Genomic DNA, 21,565 nt, shown 5'->3' on the forward strand with positions numbered 1-21,565 from the left:
ATATGTGGTAACACACACACACTCATACACATTCACACACACATAACAAATCCACTTTCATATACAGACACGCACCCTCAGTTACACACATACACTCCTTAACACAAGCACACATACTCATATGTATATACAGACACACACAGACACACACATGTGCGCAAATGTGCACAGACACACATGCACACACTCTCAGACACTTAGGTACACAATCATACATAATCACACAACCATCCATTCACCATACAAACTCTTATACTTTCATAAACACGCTTGCACTCATGCAGACACAAATCCAGCAACTCAACCATTTGTCAACATTAACATCAACAATTGAAATGCCAATTCTATTGGTTCACAGCAATCCTTGTAAAACTCAGACAGTCAGTACTTCATAGTTGCACTCTGGGTGTTAGAAGATGATGTTAAACGTAACGTGGAATTGTTTCTGCTTCTTTGTTCAGGAGAGTGGGGTCAGAAGGGGAACTGAATGAAAAACAGCTGCGAGAAAGGAGGCATTCCAGGTTTCTACTGAACTGTGAGTAAAACTGAATTCACTCCCTCCCCATGGGTATGTTCAGAATCGGGCTGTGTTAACATCCCATCCGTACTAGGGGAGTTCAGTGCCTTATCCAGTTCTCATTCTCTCCTCTTTAAAAGGTGCTGATCCTCATTGTGCTTTGCTTCCACTGATGCCCCATGCCATCCATTAACTGAGCCAGTCTGATCAACCATAGTCTCGACTGTTCAACTGGTAGCACTCTTGCCTCCAAGTCAAAATTTGTAGGTTTAGCCAAGGAAGTGCTGGTGTTCTGGCAATGCCACTGGACTAGTAATCCAGAATAATGTTCTAGGGTCATGGGTTCAAGTCAGATGGTGAAATTTGAATTCAGTAAAAAGCTAGCCTAATGGTGACTGTGTGATCACAGTCAATTGTTATAAAAACCCATGTGGTCAACTAATTTACATGTTCTGGCCTACATGTGATTCCACTGCTGACTCTTGGGCAATTAGGGAAGGGCAATAAATGCTGGTCTAGCCAATAATACCCTCACTCCACCAACGGCATTATCTGAAAACAGATTCCCTGTTCACAATCTTAATGCTGACTTTGGGAGGTGCTGTAGTTCCTTCGTTACCCATGGTCAATTGCTTCAACAGTACTTCATTGGCTGTAAGAGCATTCAAAATGGTCCTGTAGTTATGGGAGATGCTATGTAAATGCAAATCTTCCTTTCCTTTCTGTGGAAAGTGGAGAACCAAGTCCCATTATGTCCTCCCCTATGTTGTTCACATACCCATGTTCCAACAGCAGCCCTCGACCCTCCCTAACTCTGAGATACTGAGGCCCACTTGGACTTCACTATCAACCTGACTAAGCTAACAGAGTTTTAGCCATAAAACAAACTGGGTCTTTGTTGCTCGCTTTGCGGAGACGTTGGGTTGGGGGGGTTGAATTTTTAGCATTATTCAGAGGTTAATCAAGGAACCATGAGTTGGTGCAAAGAGGTTGACGCAATTCAGAGGAACATCTGCAGCCTTCTGACAGGACTGGATCAAACCCTGGGGCCGGATTTCCCAAAGAGAGGGGGAATTGGACAGCAAGTGGAGTCACGAGCTCTGAATTGGATAGGATTGCTGTGTCAAGGAGTTCTCCCTCTTTTCCTGGTCTCACAAGCCTGCTCTGCCCGGCCCCCCTCTCCCTTCACCCTCTTCTCACAGGGACTGTGAGAAACTTTGAGCCTTGAAAATAGGCTTACAGTGGGGACAATGTTTGGGAAGTGCTGTTCTGGGGCGCTGAACATTAGCTAGCTGTCCCTGCACCTTCTTCTGGAGGGACTTTGCCTGCTCAGCTGTGGTTTCTGGTTCGGGTTGATGTTCTCAGCGCAGTGCACTGAGGATTTACTCCTGTACCGGTTTGTATTATAGCGATCCTGTACCAGGAGTACAGCAACGTGGCGAGTGACCGGGAAATCCAAAGACAGAAACGGGCTGACACAGTCATTGAGGAAGATGATGCGATCCTGGTCAGCAAATACAGGTCATTGCCAAAGAACTCAAGCTGGTCCCACAGATCCGTCCGAGGGAACGCATTTGCTCTTTGGCAGGACATCCCGGATGTGCGGAGAAGTGGGTTACTGGATCGAATGGGCAATGAGCAACGGAAGCTGCAGGAGGTGCGTGAACCCTCTGTGTTAAACATTGTTTAGGCCTTGTACAGGAACCCAGCAATGGGACACATTTGCCCTGCTGTCCCAAGGTCAATCTCAGCGCCCAGAGAAAGCCTAACCATTCAGTAATATTTCAGTCCCCTTGTTTTTTAACATTATTCATTTCATATCTTATCCAATCTTTTGCATCTCCCTTCCTGTTTCTCTGATTGTGAAACAGCCGAGGTAGAGGGGTATCAACAAGCTGCGAGAAGCTGTCTAGGCCCAGGCCAGGGTCACCTGCTTTCATTCTGCCCAAAGTATTTAGCCTCTCCCTGGCACCTGCCCAGTGCATAGCTGGACTGAAGAACTAGGGGATGATTTGTGCCCCTGTAATCTTGAAACTTATTACATGAACCGCTGGGAAACTAGTGCCGGGTCAAACCTCCAAAACCGCCGCAGAGGAAGGATGTTTATTTCCCATTCCAATCAGCCTGTTCAGGTGATATGTTATGGCACACCTCTGAGCATGTGAGTCTTGAACCTGGGCCTCCTGGCCAAGAGGTAGGCCCAATAATAGCCTTTATTACTGTTAAAAGAATCTGACTTATCCACTAGATTCCCTCAGCCATGATCAAGTTTGATAGCATTTACCATATCTCGTCCTGTTAGAAATTCCTGGGACCAGGAATCTTATTTTAAGGATAAGGGATCAACCTTTTAGGACTGAGATGAGGAGAAATATTTTCATCCAGAGCGTGGCAAGCCTATGGAATTCACTGCCACAGAATGTGGTTGAGGCTGAAACATTGTGTTTTCTAAAAGGAGGCAAATGGAGCTCTTGTGGCTAAAGGGACGAAGGGATATGAGGGGAGGATGGGATTAGGGTATGAGCTCGGTGATCAACTATGATCATATTGAATGGCTTCCTGCTGCTCCTCTCTCCTATGTCTATTGGTTTCAATGAGTTCCCTGTCATTCATCTAAACTCCAGTGAATATAGTCCTAACTGGTCTAGTCTCTCTTCATACATCATTGAAACCTATATCCTCAGAGCATTAACTTGGATTGCCCAGTCGTCAGGCTGGGAATCCCTTTAGATTCAGACTATCCTCCTCTGCTGTTACTGACAACACTGTCCCCAGCTGATTCCTGCTAAGGGATATTCTCGTCCATTTTACAATCCAACTCATGTGCGTTCTTCCAGCGTTGTTCTGCCTTTTGCCCGGGTGCTTGTGACCCTGGGTTGAGTTTGAGTTGCTGTGTAAATGTGTGTCGACATTCTACCTCAGCTGCATCTCTGTGTCCAACAGGCTAAATTTGAACTGGTCACTTCGGAAGGCTCTTACCTTCGGAGTCTCACCATTGCCGTCGAACATTTCAATAACTCCAGGGAGCTCCAGGGATGTCTCAACATTCAGGAAAAACAATGGCTATTCTCTAAACTGCCTGATGTCAAAGAAGTCAGTGAAAAGTAAGTCTTGCAGCGATCATTGAAAAGAACTTGACCAATTTGACCATCTCCATAGATAATAGGATTAAGATCAGGAACAGCCTATTCCTCTAATAACACAGTTACTAAAATCTTTTCTGCACGTGGAACTGAGCCATAGAAACCAGTAGGAGGCACTGCAACTGACAGGAGAAGGGAGAGAAACAAGTCAGCCAGTGTTTCTATTAGGAGGGAACGGATTATGTTCGACTGTGATGCTGTTTGGAACCAAATAGCTTGCTGATGTTCAACACCTCGCTTTTGGAATTGAGTGGGTTCCAAATGAAGCTGCTCATTGAATCCTGTGCCAATCCATTTCCAGGTGCAAGGAGACCCCTGCAGGAGTTGAGCTGAACTGAGTGATCCAGTCAGCTTTCAGAGGGCAATTGAGAATCAATCACATTGCTTTAGTCATGTGTGGTGTAAAGATTTCCTCCCACAAAGGGCATTAGTGAGCCATTCTGATATAAAACAAAATCAGTGCTAATTCCATAGCTTTATATTCCAAATTTGTTTAATTCCATCAGCTGCCTGGTTGGATTGGAATCCATTTACCCCAATCATCAACCTGAGTGTTTGGCACTCAGTGACCTTAACCGTGTCTGATAATAATCTCCTGCAGTCAGTTAAATGCAACAGCTTTAACTAAAACTGTACAAGGCACTAGTCTGTACACAGAATACAGTAAACAGTTTTGGACTTTCCTTATCTAAGGAAAGATCTACTGTCATTGGAGGGAGTCCAGAGCTGATTGACTAGGCTGATACTGGATGTGGAGAGACTCTCTTCTGAGGAGAGGTTGAGTAAAGTGGGCCTGTAGTCATTGGAATATAGAAGAATGAGAAGCCATCTTCTTGAACCACTCAAGATTTGACATCATAGATACGGAAAGGTTGTTTCCCCTTGTAGGAGAGTCTAGGACCAGAGGGCATCATCCCAGGGTTTAAGACAGAGATCAAGGGGGATTTCTTCTCTCAGAGTGTTGTGAATCTGTGGGATTCTTTCTCACAGAGGGCCGTTGAGGCTCGGACATTAAGGATATTCAAGGCTGAAACAGATTTTTAATCAGGAAGCGAATCAAAGGTTATGGGGAAGGCAGGGAAGCAGAGTTGAGGATTATCAGATCACCCACGATCTCACGGATTCAATGGACCGAATGGCCTACTCTGTTCCTACATTTTATGTTGTATGGTACTATTGCAGCCAGAAATAATCCAGAGTAGTTTTGCCTGTAATATTTCCCTCTCTGTTTATAGACTGAAGCTGATGTGCCGAGTTGACTATAAAAAATTAATTTAGATAAATTATGTTGACCACACATTTGATGAAAGCTCTCATCAGCACTTGAAATAAGTACTTGCAACAAAATGTTCTATGTGATGTGTTTATTGTATCAGCTCAGTGAGTCTGGTGGGCAATTAGATGAATATTATCAGTGGAGGAGTGGATGATATGGGAATGCAGATGCCTCAAGCTTCCTAATATTGCAGCTGAGGCAGAAGAATGGCATGTAGCCGCTGGATAAAGTGCCAGACACCAGGGTGCTGTGTGCTGCCATCTCAGTGCAGAGCAGTCTGCATCCTGTCTGTGATTCAGGGAGAGCCAAGACTTACAGAGAATATCCCAAACTGCCTTACTGAGGCACCTATGGAAGCGATTGTGAATTCTTGTCTGACCACCCCCAGGCCATTGCAGACCAACCCCAGTATCAGTTCATCCAATCAAAAAAATGGGAACGAGAGGTGAATCCTCTCTTAACAGATAATTGGGTGTGGATTAACTTACTGAAGGAGAGCAATGATGTCAGCAGTTTAACAAGGGACTATATTTGCTGTTTCTCGAGACAGATAGATTTAAAGGTGAGACTGAGAATATGGGGATGTAGATCTGAAGGAAATGGAAAAGAAGGTGGACGTGTGGGATCAGAGGTTGAGAACTGGTGGGGGTTGGCCATACTTTTTGAGTCTCATGCCACGTTTCTATAGATACTTATGTTCCATATATCTCTTGGTTGTCACTCCCTTTGTAAATATAGTTATTGTTAGCTGTTCTGTTCCTTGTTGGTAACTAGGGGCCTGGCTCTGTCTTGTCTACTCTGTTGTTCTCAGGTTCCTGCAGGAGCTGGAAGAGAGGCTGGAGAAGGACATCTTGAACTTTGATGTGTGTGACATTGTGTTGGCTCACTGCCCCGCCTTCCGGAGAGTGTATGTGCCTTACGTGACCAACCAGGCTTATCAGGAACAGACCTACCAGCGGCTGCTGTACGTGCAAACGTTTTTTTCATGCAACAAGAGAGCAGATGAGTCTTCGGTTTTGCATGATCAACTTGCACAAAGTAATGGGAGGTTGGGACGGCTCAGTGATTCAATGCCCCACCAGTTGTGACCCTGAAAGGAGAAACCAGGAGGAACCAAGTATAATCTCCTGTCTGCACTATTGTCTTAGTGGCCCAGGGCAAGAAGGGGGAAAATCATTGAGCATCCCTGGTCTTAAACACAGTCCACCGAGTCCACCTGCAAAGTGGACACATGGTTTGAAGTCTTGCTTTAAAAGAAGCAAAACTAACATTTGAATAGAGCTTCTCATAAGTAATAGATGCGCAAAAGGGCTTTACAGTCACTGCACCACTTTTTGAAGTGTGTTCATTGTTGAAATGTATAAACCCCAGCAGCCAACATACACACAGCCAGCTCCTACAGGCTGAAATGTGCTTTGACCGGATAATATCATTTTTTCTGATCTTGACTGGGCCAGGATGCAGGGGAGAGCAGATCTGTTCTTCAGAGTAGTGCCCTGGGATCTTTTATAACTTTTAAACCAGTAGAGCATGCCTCAGTTTAACGTCTCATCTAAATTCCGACACCCCTGGCAGTGGACTGGAGTGTCCAAACATGGCCTGGAAAGGGGCTTGAACTGAGAACCCCGTGACTCAGAATCCAAGTGTGATTTGCACTGGGCTCTCGATAACACACAGACACAGCCAGGAAATGTAGTAACTGAATTATTCTCTGGATCACCTCTGCAGGCAGGAGAATTCCAGGTTTTCCAGTGTGTTGGCCAAGCTGGAGGAGGATCAGATTTGCCAACGACTGCCCCTCACCTCATTTCTAATCCTGCCTTTCCAAAGGATAATGAGGCTGAAGATGCTGGTGGAGGTAAAATGCCAATATTATAAATCTTCATAACAGAAAAGATGAAATACAATAAAATACTAAGCTGTAAACCATAGAATCTTTTGGCCCACTGTAATTGTGCTGACTCTTTGAAACAGCAATCCCAAGACAAGTTCAATGTTTTCTTCACAGTCCTGTAAATCTCTCCTCTAATGTACATATTTAATTCCCTTTTGCAAGTTAATATTGAATCTAACCACTGCCCTTTCGTGTAGCCCATTCTAAACTGTAACAACTCATTGTGTACATTTAAGTTCAGCTCATCCTCACATAAGTTCTCTCATTGTTTTGAACATCTCTATTAAATTTCCCCTTTCATTCTGTGCTCCAAAGTAAACAGATCTCGCTCCTTTTGTCTCTTGGATTAACTGAACGATGAACCCTCTGTGTTACAGAATATATTGAAACGGACCAAACAGGGCTCCCAGGAGGAGGAGACAGCCACAAAGGCCTTCGACAAACTCAAAAAGGTGAAAGGCTCTGAATTTAAACCTGAAGTAGACACAGAACAGGAAGTAGAGAGTTGGAGAGTACATTGAAACCCGGGTGAGATCCAGGCCAGGCTTGCTACAACGGTAAAAGGCATTGGTGAGACTGCACCTGGAGTACTGTGCACAGTTTAGGACACTATACTTATGAATGGGTACCCATTGGAAGCAGGTCAAAGAAGGCTCAGTGGATTGATTCATGGTTAAAGGCACTGTCTTTTGAAAGTTGAATGAGTTGGCCCTGAGTCATTGAAGATGAGAAGAATGAGTGGTGTTGAAACTTTATTGCTGGAACAGCACAGCAGGTCAGGCAGCATCCAGGGAACAGGAGATTCGACGTTTCGGGCACAGGCCCTTCTTCCTGAAGAAGGGCCTGTGCCCGAAACGTCGAATCTCCTGTTCCCTGGATGCTGCCTGACCTGCTGTGCTGTTCCAGCAATAAAGTTTCAACTTTGATCTCCAGCATCTGCAGACCTCACTTTCTCCTCAAAGAATGAGTGGTGACCTCACTGAAACATGTAGAATTCTGAGGGGCCTTGACAGGGTAGATGCTGACAGGCCATTTCCCTAGAATTAAGAAACACAGTTTCAAATATTGGATCTTCCATGTAAGATGGAGAAAGGCCTTCTCTTAGAGGGTCATCAGTCTTTGGAATTCTCTTCTCCAGAAAATGTTGGGGCTGCGTTATTGAACACGTGTGAAATTAGTGAACCCAGACAGGTTTTGACGTTAATGGTTGCCACTAGCTTGATTTTTTTCAAATTTCCACCTTCCTTTTATTGAATTCACCATCTTCTGTGGTGGGATTTGAACCATGTCCTCAGAACATTAACCTGGGTTCTAGATTGCTAGTGCGGTGACATTACTACCTCTCCATCCGCGTGCAGATATCGAGGAGTTCAAGCTACCTGATGTTATCAAGAAGGGGTTGAAAATTCAGGCCAGGATTGGATGAGGATGAATTCAATCTTTGTGCAATCTGGAACCTATACATTTAATCATAGTTCAAGCCAACGAAGAATAGGGCAAGTGTACTGACTGTAACTTCTTTCTCTATCAGCTCACACAGGAGTGTAATTCTAATGTACAGTCAATGAAGAGGACAGAGGAACTCATTCACCTGAACAATAAAATCCATTTTGAAAGTAAGGTAAGCTGCTGTGTACAAAGGACACTGATTCTGGTTCAAGTCAGAGATGCCTTTGGTTTGTTTGGATAGAGTCAAATTCCAGTGTTTGTTTCCTTGATATGTTACTGTAGAAAGCCGAACTGTGTTTGTGACTAGGCACATATATAAAGATATTTTTTATGAATAAAGTGTATTTTTGAAATAAAAAACACTTCCGTTGCAAGAGGGGCTCAGACCGATTTGGATAAGGTTGTCTGAGCGATCTGTAATCAGAGACAGGAGGGTGAGATTGCGAGTGAAGCAGGCATGACGATCGAGATGTTAGACAGGGAGAATGCTCAGCTCTTAGAGTTGTCCAATCGATTCAACTTCCTTGCAGTAACCTTGTGGATGGACAGGGTGGGTGCAGTGAGGATAAGTTGAGAGGACCATGTTACAGGACGTGGTGTGTATGTGTGTGTGTGCGATAGTACAGACTGGTATAGTCAGGAGAGAGCAACAGTTCTCTGGAGCAGGGGTCCACACAACAGTGTTGCCTGCCCAGTGTCAGAATGTAGGACATCTGTTGTAAGTTGATAAGGAACTCGCAGTCAGAAGGGAAGGATCCAATTGTTATGGTGCACGTAGGGTCTATGACACAGGTAAGATTGGAAGCAGGTGCTGGCTTAGAAAGTATGAGCAGATAATAGCTGAATTAAAATGCAAAACCTCAATAAAAAATGAAAGAACTGCAGATGCTGTAAATCAGTAACAAAAGCAGAAATTGCTAGAAAAGCTCGGCAGGTCCGGCAGCATCTGTGGAGAGAAATTAGAGTTAACGTTTCAGCTCTGAGCTTTTCCATCAACTTCTGTTTTTGTTGCAGAACCTTAATCTCTGGATTCTTATCTCACCCACAAGCAAATTGGTGTCAGGTAAATAATATCAGCGGGTCAGATGTGGGGCTCAAGGATTGTTGCAGGTCAAATTGATTTTGATTCACAGGCATTGGCACCAAAGGGAGTGGTATCAGTGAGACATTTTTCACCTGAATTATGCTGGGCCAGTATCCTGGAAAGTGGTGTTACCAGGCTGGTAGAGACAGCTTTCATTAAATAGTGGGGGCCAGGAATCAAGTCAAAGAAGATGTGATAAATTCAATGAAAGACAGCAAAGTAGCCATAAGGGAATTGATCACTTGAGCGTGGCAGGAAGGGACAAACCATACAAACTCAACAGTGAGCAAACAGATTGCAAAAATAATGACAACATGGAATGGAAGTCACTGTATTTGAATGCACACAGCTTTGGCAAAAGGATAGATGAATTGACAACACAAATGTAAATAAACAAGTGGGATCTTAAAGACATTATGGGAGTCTATCTGTCTGCAAGGTGACTGAGATTGGGAACTAATTGTTCAAAGGTGTGCCACATTTAGGAAGATGAGGCAAGAAGGAAATGGAGGTGAGGGAGCATTGTTAATAAAGGACTAGGTCAGTGTATTGGTGGGAGAGGAGCTTACTGGGAAGATCAGGTTTCTTGGAATTTAGAAACTGCAAGGGGCAGGAAACATTGATAGAGATTGCTTCCAGGCCACCAAACAACAGTGGTAATGTAGAATATGGTGTAAATCAGGAAATCAGAGGAGTATGTAACACAGGTAGTAATGATGATGCACTTAACCTATATATAAACTGGATAAATCTTGTAAACACATTTTCTGTGGAGGAAAAATTCCTGGAATGTATACGAGATGGTTTTCTAGAAACAGTGTGTTGAACCAGCTAGAGATTGAGCAATTTTGGGTCTAGTGTTGTGCAATGATAAGCTGCTGGATAACAATATTGTTGTAATGGAAGAGTGATCATTTTACATTAAATTTGGAAGTGACATGGTTCAATCTAAAATTAAGATGTTAAATTTAAACAAGAGAAACTGTGGAAGTAGGAGAGATAAAATTGGTCATAGGGAATTGGAAAATTACATTAAAAGATACAATGATAGACAGAGAATAGTTAGCAATTAAAGAATTAATATACATTTACAACAAATTGACATTACTTTAAGGTTCAAAAACCAAATAGGATAAGTGATCGATATTAGCTAACAAGTTAAACTTTGTATTCAATCAAAGGAAATAGCTATAAACTTGTCAAAAAAATAGTTAACCTGAAGATTTGCAATAAGTACTGTGTATATTTTTAGGAAGGATGTTATTCAATTGGAAAGGATGCAAAAAAGATTTACAAGGATGTTACCAAGATTGGAAGGTTTGAGTTAATTGAAGAGTCTGAATACACTGGGACTTCTTTCTGTGGAGCATAGGAGATTGAGGCGTGACCTTATAGGGGTTTATAAACTCATGAGGGGCATGGTTAAGGTAAGTAGCCTAGGTCTTTTCCCCAGGGTAGGACAGTCCAAAACTGGAGGGTATAGGTTTAAGGTGAGAGGGGAAAGATATAAAAGAGACCTGAGGGGCACCTCTTCCACACAGAGGGTGGTGCATGAATGGAATGAAGTGCAAGAGGAGGTGGTGCTGGCTGGTACAGTTGCAGCATTTAGAGTGATAGAGCTGTACAGCACAGAAACAAACTCTTCATCCAACTCGTCCATGCTGACCAGATATCCTAACCTAATCTAGTCCCATTTGCCAGCATTTGGCCCATATTGCTCTAAACCCTTCCTATTCATATATACATCCAGATGCATTTTAAATGCTGTAATTGTATCAGCCTCCACCACTTCCTCTTGCACTTCATTCCATACACGCACCATCCTCTCTGTGAAAAGTTGTCCCTTTGGTTCCTTGTAAATCTTAAACCTTAAATCTCACCTTAAACCTATTCCCTCTAGTTTTAGACTCCGCTACCCTGGGCAAAAGATCTTGGCTATTCACCCTAACCATGCGCCTCATGATTTTATAAACTTCGAAGGTCACCCCTCAGCTTCTGATGCTCCAGGGAACAAAGCCCCAGCCCATTCAGCCTCTCTCTACAGCTCAAACCCTCCAACCCTGGCCACGTCCTTGTAAATCTTTTCCAAACCCTTTCAAATTTCACAACATCCTTCCTATAGGAGGGAGACCAGAATTGAATGCAGTATTCCAAAAGTGGCCTAACCAATGTCCTGTAAAGCCGCAACATGACATCCCAACTGCTATACTCAATGCACCAACCGATAAAGGCAATTGTCTCAAACGCCTTCTTCATTAACCTGTCTACCTGCGACTCCACTTGCAAGGAGCTATGAACCTGCACTCCAAGGTCTCTTTGTTCAGAAACACTCCCCAGGACCTTACCATCAAGTGTATAAGTCCTGCCCTAATTTGCTTTCCCAAAATGCAGCACCTTACATTTATCTAAAGTAAATTCCATCTGCCACTCCTCAGCCCACCAGGGCAACTGATCAAGACCCTGAAGACATTTGGATAGGGGTGTGTATAGGAAAGGTTTAGAGGAATGTGGGCATGCTGGATGACTATCCTGGCATGGATTGAGAATTGGTTAATGGACAGAAAGCAGAGTAGGAATAAACAGGTTGGCAGATTGTAAACAGTGGGATATCAGAAGAATCTGTGCTTACGCCTCAGCTATTCACAACCTATATCAATGCTTTGGATGTGGAGCCAAAATGTTAATATTTACAAGTTTGCTGATAACACAAAACCTGGCGTGAATGTGAATTGTGAGGAGATGCAAAGAGCTTTTGCGAGGATTTTGACAGGCTGAGCTAGTGGCAACAATATTGTGGATAGAATAAAGTTTGGAAAAATAGGAAGTTGTCCCCATTAGCAGGAAGAATAAAAATTGAAAGTATTTTTTTTAACAGTGAGAAACTGGGAAGTGTTGATGTCCAGCAGGACCTGGGAGGCCTTCTGTATAGGTTAGTATTCCCATAATGTTGGAAAGCAATTAGATAATCCCTTGGAGTGGTGGCCTTTATTATAAGTGGATTTGAGTACAGCAGTGAAGTTGCCTTGCTGCTATTGTATAGAACCTTGCCTAGACTTCACTTATATATTGTGTACAGTTTTGGTGTCCTTACCTAAGGAAAGATATACTTTCCATAGACAGTGTGCAATAAATGTCTCTCAGACTGACCTCTGGATTGTCCTCTTCAGGGAAACCAGGTCAATATTGTCTAGAACTTAGAAGGGGATCTCATTGAAACATCTGAAATTCTTACAGAACTTGACAGGGTAGATAAGGGAGAATTATGTCCTCTGACTAGAAAAGGTACAATGGCAGAATTAGGGATAAGCCATTTCAGACTGTGGTGAGGAGGAATTTCTTCACTCAGTGGGTGGTGAATCTTTGAAATTCTCGAGCCCAGGCAGCAATGGACCTTCACACCGTGAGTTTTTTAAGACAGAGGTCAAAATGTTTCTGGATATTAAGGATAATAAAGGATATAGGGACACTCCAGGAGAATGGGAATTGAGGTGGAAGATCAGCCTTGATATTATGAGTGGTAGAGTGAGCTTGAGGGACCAAATAGCCTACTCCTGTGTTCCTTTGTGCTGTGGTTCCCCACTGTAGCCATGCTATTTGGGGAGTGCTCACAGGGAGACTGAGAATAATCAGGTTCCACTCCCCATGCCAGGTGAGAGAGGGGAGGCTGAGTTGTTGCTCAAGGGGCTGCCAGGGGCCAGACCCAAGGGAAATCACAAGAAGAGGAACTCCAAGTGCATGTCCATGTGCTTGTTCACCGCTGGTGCTGAGGCACAGCCTGTCAGCTGAGCTGTGAGAGACACTAACATTGAGCACTCCGAGTACCTAATGGGGAGATGAATGATGCCGAGTGAAACCTGCTCCTGAAATGCAGCTCAACTTCAGAAGATGGCCCTCTGCTCCCCAGACTTCCATCTGATACCAGTCAATTTAACCAGACTATAGCAGGCTGGTTAGCTCAGTTGGCAGGTTGGTTGGTTTGTGATGCAGCCTGGTGCCAACAGAGTAAGTTTAATTAGGAAGTCACCTTGCCTTCTTGGGACTGCTCCTCACCATCACTTATGTCTCTCTCTCTCTAATGAGAGAACAGTCCTCTGGGACCATGGTGACTTTACCTTTACTATAAGTGATGATGCAGAAGGGCTCAGAGATTTGAACCAGTCTCCTCTCATATGCTGAGTCAGTGAGAGCTCCTAAAGTAAGAATTATACCCCTATTCCAATAGGCTGCCCAGCCAACCTTTCTGAGTGAGCTGCTAATTTTGGGAGTGAATTAAGGGGTGGTTTTAGTTGTTGGTAGAGCATCTGCTAACATGGCATTGAAATTGCTGAGCTGTTTGCAGCCTTACAACTGAATGATAGAGAAAAATCCAGCTCATCAGTTTTGAGTTGATTCAGACTCAGGTTCCCAAAGTGAAAAGAAAAATATCCTGCCCACTGCACATTTCCTGGAAAATTTCTCATTTCCGACAAACTCGCTGTCATTTTGGGGAGCAGAGCGAAAAATGATTTTACTTCCACTTTGTGGATGAACCCAGTGGATGGCAGGAAATGGTTAAGGATCTTATTCACAGCTTTCAGTCATGAATTTCTGAGTTTGGCGTTCTCTCTCTTTGCAGATTTTCCCACTGATCTCTCAGTCCCGCTGGCTGGTGAAGCATGGGGAACTGACTGAAGTGGATTCCCAGGTCAACAACACCACGGGGTCGAAGTTCAAGCTCTCCACGAGGCCCATTTACCTGCATCTCTTCAATGACTGCCTCCTGCTTTCCCGAAAAAAGGAGTAAGTTTGCCCTCCATCATCAGACACTCCCGTTTGGTAATAACCACAGCTGCCTCTTCTGTCCTGACCTCCTCCTTGACTTTTCTCTTTCCCATTGTTTTTGAACCGTCCCCCTCCTCTTTGCATCAGGTCATTAACGAACATTGATTCATTCTAACCTGACAGGAGGCAGTTCTCACTTGACGTCACCAGATGGCAGCACACATTTTAAAATCTCAATGGTTTTCGAGAATGGAAGAGATGATGTTACAGAAGACGAATCGAGCAGCGAGGGTTTTGCCAAAGAAAGCAATGACATGAGGAAGAATTTTTAAATAAAAAAACACAACAAGGGGGTTAGAATCTGGAATGTCAACCCTCTGAGAGAGTATGGAGGCAGGTCCACACTCAGACACACACTCGCACACCTACCATCCCCACTCGCACAACCATGAGCAGGCATGTATTGCTGAGGCTACATTAGGCTCTGGTCAGACCACATTTGGAATATTGTGAGCAGTTTTGGGCCCTGTATCTCAGGAAGGATGCGCTGGCATTGGAGAGGGGCCAGAGGAGGTTTACAAGGGGATGAAGGGCTTGTTATATGAGGAGCAGTTGAAGACTCTGGGTCTGTACTCGATGGAGTTTAGAAGGATAAAGGGGGACATCATTGAAACTTACAGAATATGGAGAGGCCTAGATAGAGTGGAGATGGCAAAGATGTTTCCCGAGTAGGAGAGACTAGGACTCGACGGCATAGCCTCAGAGTGAAGGGACAATCTTTTAGAACTGAGATGAGGAGGAATTTCCTCAGCCAGGTGGTGGTGACACTGTGGAGCTCATCGCTACAGAAGGCTGTGGAGGACAAGTCATTGAGTGTATTTAAGTCAGAAATAGATGGGTTGTTGATTGGGAAGGTGATCAAGAGTTACAGGGAGAAGGCAGGAGAACGGGGTTGAGAAACAGATCAGCCATGGATGAATGGCAGAGCAGACTCGATGGGCTGAATGGCCTAATTCTGCTCCTATATTTTATAGTGTACGAGTGGACACAGCACGCGCCCACACTCACACAAGCCACACACAGACTCAGTAACACACACACACGCAAATACATTCAGGCCACCAAAACTGACAAAGAAAAGGAATTTACAGGTCTGTGCCTTCAACACAGACTGTGTTGTTGGGAACACTGCTCATCCTGATCCAAAATCTGTCAATGCTACTCCACCCCCCCGGTTTCTCTACAGACCCTTCAGTGTTGAAAGGTCATATCGGACTCAAAATATGAACTCTGCTTTCACTCCACAAATGCTGCCAGACCTGATGAGTTTCTTCAGAAATTCTGTGTTTGATTTAGACCTCCAGCATTTGCAATATTATATCCTTTTCTTGGTGGCTCAGTTTTTTCAGAAGACAGCGTTGCATGGGTCTGACACATGTCTGCCACGTCCCAGTGTCCTGAGCAGTTCCTCTTTACACCCCTTTTGAAGGAATGGTAAACAATTAAACATCCCTGTTAAAGAGATGCATCCATGTTATTGTTATAAAGACCACAAACATCAAAGCCACTCAATAAAATGCCAGGGCAGCAAAGCAATATTCTAAAAATATTGTCAGAAACTGCATCCCACAAAGTTGCAGATCCGAGTGGGGGCACCTTCAATCCTCCCCCACTTCAGCATGTGTAGTGCCACATTCTGGGGTTCTGCAGAACACCCATTGAATCCCAGGATACACGTGTACTTATCTCAGTCATGTACTGTTGGACACTCACTCACTGCATCAGGGACATGAGGAGCCGGAGAGATCCTGAATTCCAACAGAGAAAGCTAAAAATCACACAACACCAGGTTATAGTCCAACAGGTTTATTTGGAAACACTAGCTTTCGGAGCGTCGCTTCTTCATCAGATAGTTAATGGAGTGGCTATTTTAATCTGTTTTGTTCAAAAAGCTTTGTCCAGCCCAGTTCAACACCAGCACCTCCCCAACAAAGAAAACCAGAGAGAACAAAAATAGCTGAAGCAAAACAAGGGCTGCCAGTGCTGATTTGTATAAAAGTACTCTTGACAGCTGGATTGAAATCAAGTCCTTGAGTAATACACAGACCCACCACAGTCACGAACTGAACATCAGGAATTGAAATTATTTGCAGAGGTTAAAGGAGGTTGAGTGTATTTACTGGAAAAGAGAGGTTGCAAGGTCACTTAATTGAAATTTTCCAGAGTTAGAACTTCAGGGAATTGACCAAGTTAGTTCGGGAACAACATTTTCAGTAAGACGGGGTTTAAATCCCAGCAGAGGAGTAGGAAAGGAGAAGAAATGGAATTTTATTGTCAGAAGTTAGGAGAAAAGGACGTCAAAATGGCCGGTATAAATTAGTGTTATCTAATTGTATTGTTAAGGATTAAAAATTGGAGTTAAGTCATTAAGTATTGAACATACATAAAGGAGAACTGCAATCAGCAGCAAATTTTAATTTAATAAGTTGTTTTGATGGTTCTGGTTTTGATAGCAGTAACAAGGATGCATCCCTTTAATGGGGATGTTTCATTGTTTATCATTCCTTCAAAAGAGATATAAAGAAGAACTGTTCAGGACACTGGATCTATTGGACATGAGGTAAAAATAATGACTGCAGATGCTGGAAACCAGATTCTGGATTAGTGGTGCTGGAAGAGCACAGCAGTTCAGGCAGCATCCAAGGAGCTTCGAAATTGACTTTTCGGGCTGAAGGGCTTTTGCCCGAAACGTCGATTCGAAGCTTCTTGGATGCTGCCTGACCTATTGGACATGAGGCTGACCCATGTAACACTGTCTTCTGAGAGAAAAAAAAATAACCATCAAGAAAAGGATATAATACTACAAATGCTGGAGGTCTAAAACAAACAAAGACAATTCCTGGAGAAACTCAGCAGGTCTGGCAGCATTTGTGAAGAGAGAAGCAGAGACACTTTGAGTCAGATATGACTTTTCAAAACTGAAGGGTCTGGAGAATTGATGGCTTGTATTCTGTAGAGAAAATGGGGGTTGGAGTGGCAAGTGGGGAAGATGTCGCACAGCGCAGGAAATGCTAATGACAGTAGAGAAGAGTTAGAGATGCAGGTTAAATGTTAATGGTGGGTGTTATAGCAGAAAATAGATTAGTTCTACTTTGAACAAACCCATGCAAGCAAGTTTCCATGTGACGGATGGGATGGATGGAAGGAAGGTGCGTAATCAAAGTGGAGGAGAGTGTTCATGCTCTGAAGTGGTCCATGTTGAGTCCTGAAGGCTGTAAAGTGTTGAAGTGGATGATGAAGTGCAGTTCTTCCAGTTTGTGTTGGGATTGACTGGAACACTGCAGCAGGTCTAGGACAGGAATATTAACATGGGAGCAAGATGTATGGGCTGAGGTTAGAAATGGGAAAGGAGGTCACCCTGTTGGGAGTTTTCTATAGGCCTCCAAAGAGTTCGAGATGTAGAAAGGATAGCTATGATAATTCTGGATAGGAGCAAGAATAACAGGGTAGTTATTATGGGGTCTTTAACTTTCCAAATATTGACTGGAAATGCTATAGTTCGAGTACTTCAGATTGGTCAGTTTTTGTCCAATGTGTGGCAGATGGTTTCCTGACACAGTATGTAGACAAGTCAACAAGGGGCGAGGCCACATTGGATCTGGCAATGGGTAATGAACCTGGCCAGGTGTTAGATTTGGAGGTTGGTGAGCACTTTGGTGATAGTGACCACAATTCTTTAGATTAGATTAGATCTATGGTAGGCTATTGCATAACATACAGAGGCATGGGATTGAGGTAATTTAGCAGTTTGGATTAGAAATTGGCTAGCTGAAAGAAGACAGAGGATGGTGGTTGGTGGGAAATGTTCATCCTAGAGTTCAGTTACTAGTGGCATACCGCAAGGATCTGTTTTGGGGTCACTGCTGTTTGTCATTTTTATAAATGACCTGGATGAGGGCATAGAAGGATGGGTTAGTAAATTTGTGGATGACACTAAGGTTGGTGAAGTTGTGGATAATGCTGAATGATGTTGCAGGTTACAGAGGGATGTAGATAACCTGCAGAGCTGGGCTGAGAGGTGACAAATGGAGTTTAATGTAGAAAAGTGTGAGGTGATTCACTTTGGAAGGACTAACAGGAATAAGGAGTACTGGTAAGCTTCTTGGTAGTGTAGATGAGCAGAGAGAGCTCAGTGTCCATGTACATAGATCCCTGAAAGTTGCCCCTCAGGTTAATAAGGTTGTTAAAAAGGCACGCTGTGTGTTAGCTTCTCTTGGTAGAAGGATTGAGTTTCAGAGCCATGAGATTGCATTGCAGCTGTACAAAGCTCTGATGCGGAGTATTGCATACAGTTCTGGTCACTACATTATAGGAAGGATGCAGAAGCTTTGGAAAGGATGAAAAGGAGATTTACTAGAATGTTGCCTGGTATGGAGGCAAGGTCTTATGAGGAAAGGCTGAGAGAGTTGAGGCTGTTTTTGTTAGAGAGAACGTTGGGAGGTGACTTAATTGAGACATATAAGATAATCAGAGGGTTAGATTGGTTGGACAGTGAGAGCCTTTTTACTTGAATGATGATGGCTAGCACGAGGGGACATAGCCTTAAATTGAGAGGTGATAGATATAGGACAGATATCAGGGGTAGTTTCTTTACTCAGCGTAGTAGGGGCGTGGAATGGTCTGCCTGCAACAGTAGTAGACTCACCGACGTTAAGGACATTTAAATAGTCATTGGATAAATATATGGATGAAATTGGAATACTGTAGGATAGATAGGCTTCAGATTGATTCCACAGGTCAGCGCAACATCGAAGGCTGAAGGGCCTGTACTGCGCTGTAATGTTTTATGTTCTAGATGGCAACTGACTGCCAGGTCGGGTACATTCCTACAGACAGGGTAGGGGTGTCCCACAAAGTTATCCCTTACGCAGTGTTTGGTGGGAGTGATAGAAGAGGGAAACAGGCCCCTGCAGAATGCTGACGGGATAAGATTTGTTTGTTGGTGTCCTGCTGAAAGTGGCAGAAATGGCAGATGATGATCCTTTGAATGCAGAGGCTAGGGGATGAAAAGTGAAGTCAAGGGCAGCCCTGTCAGTGTTCTGAGGGGGACAAGAAAAGGTGAGTGCGGGAGTACAGGGAGTAGGTCGGACACGGCTGAGGGCTTTGTCACCCACAGAGGGTGTGGAATCAGAACAAACATGAAGGAGAGGAAGAAACGGGGGAACAGAATGGAGTCCATGTTGGAAGCAGGTTGTGAGGTAGTGTAGTCGAGATGACTGTGGGGGTCGATGGGTGTGTGATGAATATTGCTGGACCAAAAATGAAAATTTCCTCAGAAATGGAAACAGGGAAGTTGAGGAATAGAAAACAATAAGAGTCACAGGGGGATGAGGTGAAGGTGAGAGAAGGATAGAACTTAGGAGCACAATATCTGAGGAGGAATTTTGAACAACAAAGAGTCGGAATGTTTCTTGTTTCAGTCATTTTGGGCCCCCTCTTCCAAAACTTTGTTCACTAGTACTTCACTGACTACATCATGTCCTGCTCTTGTCTGGAATGGAGAAAAACAACTAATTTGTGCTCCACCGTCCTCGAATGGTGGAGAGGGTCATTTTAATGATCTTGGCAACTTAAATAGATGAGTATATTATGGCTGCTGACTGAAACTTTGTCTCCCTCAGTACAGGGAAATTCGCTGTCTTTGTACATGCCAAGAGCCAGGAGCTGAGGGCGAAGGACCTAAACATGAAGGTGCACGGGATCCCAGGCCACGTCTTCCACTTGCAGCTCCTGGAGAAGGGTCACGTGAAGCAGCAGATCTTGTTGCGAGCCCGCACTGAGTGAGTAAGCCAGTACTGGGGCGAGATAGCAGTAACGGCCATTGCAGAGTGATTCCAGCACTGAATCGATGTTGGTATGGGCCCTGGGAGCACAGACTCCTAATTAAACTGCCCTTTTAATCCATTCATTTCCCAAACAGGGCACCTTTTCTATCAAGGTGAATAAAAAGACATGACACCAAAGTCAAAAAGTGTCGTGCTGGAAAAGCACAGCCGGTCAGGCAGCATCCAAGGAGCAGGACAGTCAATGTTTTGAGCACAAGCTCTTCATCAAGAATATGTTCCTGATGAAAAGCTTATGCTTGAATTGTCGACTCTCCTGCTCCTCAGATGCTGCCTGACCTGCTGTGCTTTTCCAGCATGACATTTTTTGACTTAGATCTCCAGCATCTGCAATGTTCGCTTTCTCCTAGATGACACCACCAAAGTAAAACAAACTAAAAGCACCGCAGATGCCGACAGCTTGCAACAAAAGCAGAAAATTGCTGGTGAAACTCAGCAGATCTGCAGAGAGAAAGCAGAGTTCATGTTTCAAGTCTGGTAACTGCTAGTTCTGACGAAGGGTCACTGGACCCAAAACATTAACTCTGTTTTTCTTCACTGCCGCTGCCAGACCTGTTGGGTTTCTCCAGCAATTTCAGTTTTTGCTTATGAACTGATGTAGATCCAGTCGACCAACTTGCTCATGATCAATAACCAACCAGTCATAATTTGTTCCAGTATCTGACAAATCCGCTGGGACCCAGAGAATGATTCCCGTTTTACTGTTACATTTTTCTTAACTCACTGAAACCTTCAGACCTGTAGCATGTTTGAGCCCCTGTCCAAATTCACTGCACAACCACAGTGACAAGGCAAAGACTCTCACTGGGTTCACACCTGGATGGGAGGGACAGTGTGATAAAACTAAATTATTTCTCCAGAGCTTGGCGAATACATACGTTAGCAGGAAAACACTCAGGGATGGAGACCCAGATGTGAAAATCCAGCTGCTGGCTCCTGGGGACAAGTATCAGAGGCCAGTCAGTGCCATCCAGCCAGAGATTAAGACCTGAATTAACAAGGTGGCCTTCAGTGAGTTAGACTTTGGGAGCATGGGCTGAGAGTTTAAGCAAGTTATCAGCTCGTAAATCTAGCTCCTGAGTCCTCTCATGGTCCCAGTTGATTTTTACGCCCAGTTTCTATTTTTACACACTTTTTTTTGGGAATGGGAATGGATGATCTCCCCAGGGCGTATCTAGCTCTGACCTGGCACAGAAGACTTGGCTGAGGATCTGGTGAGATTTGGGCAAGGCATATGCCCAGTAAACCAGCAGGTGGCACCAAACTCCAAACATCCATAACAGAAACAGAAATTGCTGGGAAAACTCAGCAGGTCTGGCAGAATTAACTGAAGAAGTTCTGAAAAAGGGTCACTGGACCCTAAACATTAACTCTGCTTTCTCCCCATTGATGCTGCCAGACCTTGCTGAGTTTTCCCAGCGATTTCTGCTTCTATTTCTGATTTCCAGTATCTGCAGTTCTTTGTTTTACCTAAAGTCTGTTGCAGGAGAAGGAAAATTAACGTTCAGGATATAACCCCTTTGTTTGAATTAACTGGG

The 21,565-nt window shown here is 44.0% G+C and overlaps 1 protein-coding gene across 2 annotated transcripts in view; it reads left to right on the top strand.

Moving 5' to 3' along the window:
• arhgef19 (Rho guanine nucleotide exchange factor 19) overlaps positions 1-21,565 on the top strand; it is an 88,321-nt gene that overhangs the window by 58,900 nt on the left and 7,856 nt on the right. For both annotated transcript variants that reach the window (XM_087980479.1, XM_043675745.2), the window contains 9 exons: positions 462-535; positions 1,927-2,174; positions 3,461-3,621; positions 5,748-5,900; positions 6,665-6,794; positions 7,208-7,282; positions 8,362-8,451; positions 13,979-14,142; positions 19,806-19,964. In XM_087980479.1, the coding sequence (XP_087836605.1) occupies positions 462-535; positions 1,927-2,174; positions 3,461-3,621; positions 5,748-5,900; positions 6,665-6,794; positions 7,208-7,282; positions 8,362-8,451; positions 13,979-14,142; positions 19,806-19,964 (1,254 nt within the window). The remainder of the gene's footprint in view (positions 1-461; positions 536-1,926; positions 2,175-3,460; positions 3,622-5,747; positions 5,901-6,664; positions 6,795-7,207; positions 7,283-8,361; positions 8,452-13,978; positions 14,143-19,805; positions 19,965-21,565) is intronic.

The sequence above is a fragment of the Chiloscyllium plagiosum genome, unplaced genomic scaffold (assembly GCF_037043375.1).
Source record: "Chiloscyllium plagiosum isolate Xiang-an unplaced genomic scaffold, Cpla_swu_hap1 HiC_scaffold_37, whole genome shotgun sequence".
Classification (NCBI taxonomy): domain Eukaryota; kingdom Metazoa; phylum Chordata; class Chondrichthyes; order Orectolobiformes; family Hemiscylliidae; genus Chiloscyllium; species Chiloscyllium plagiosum.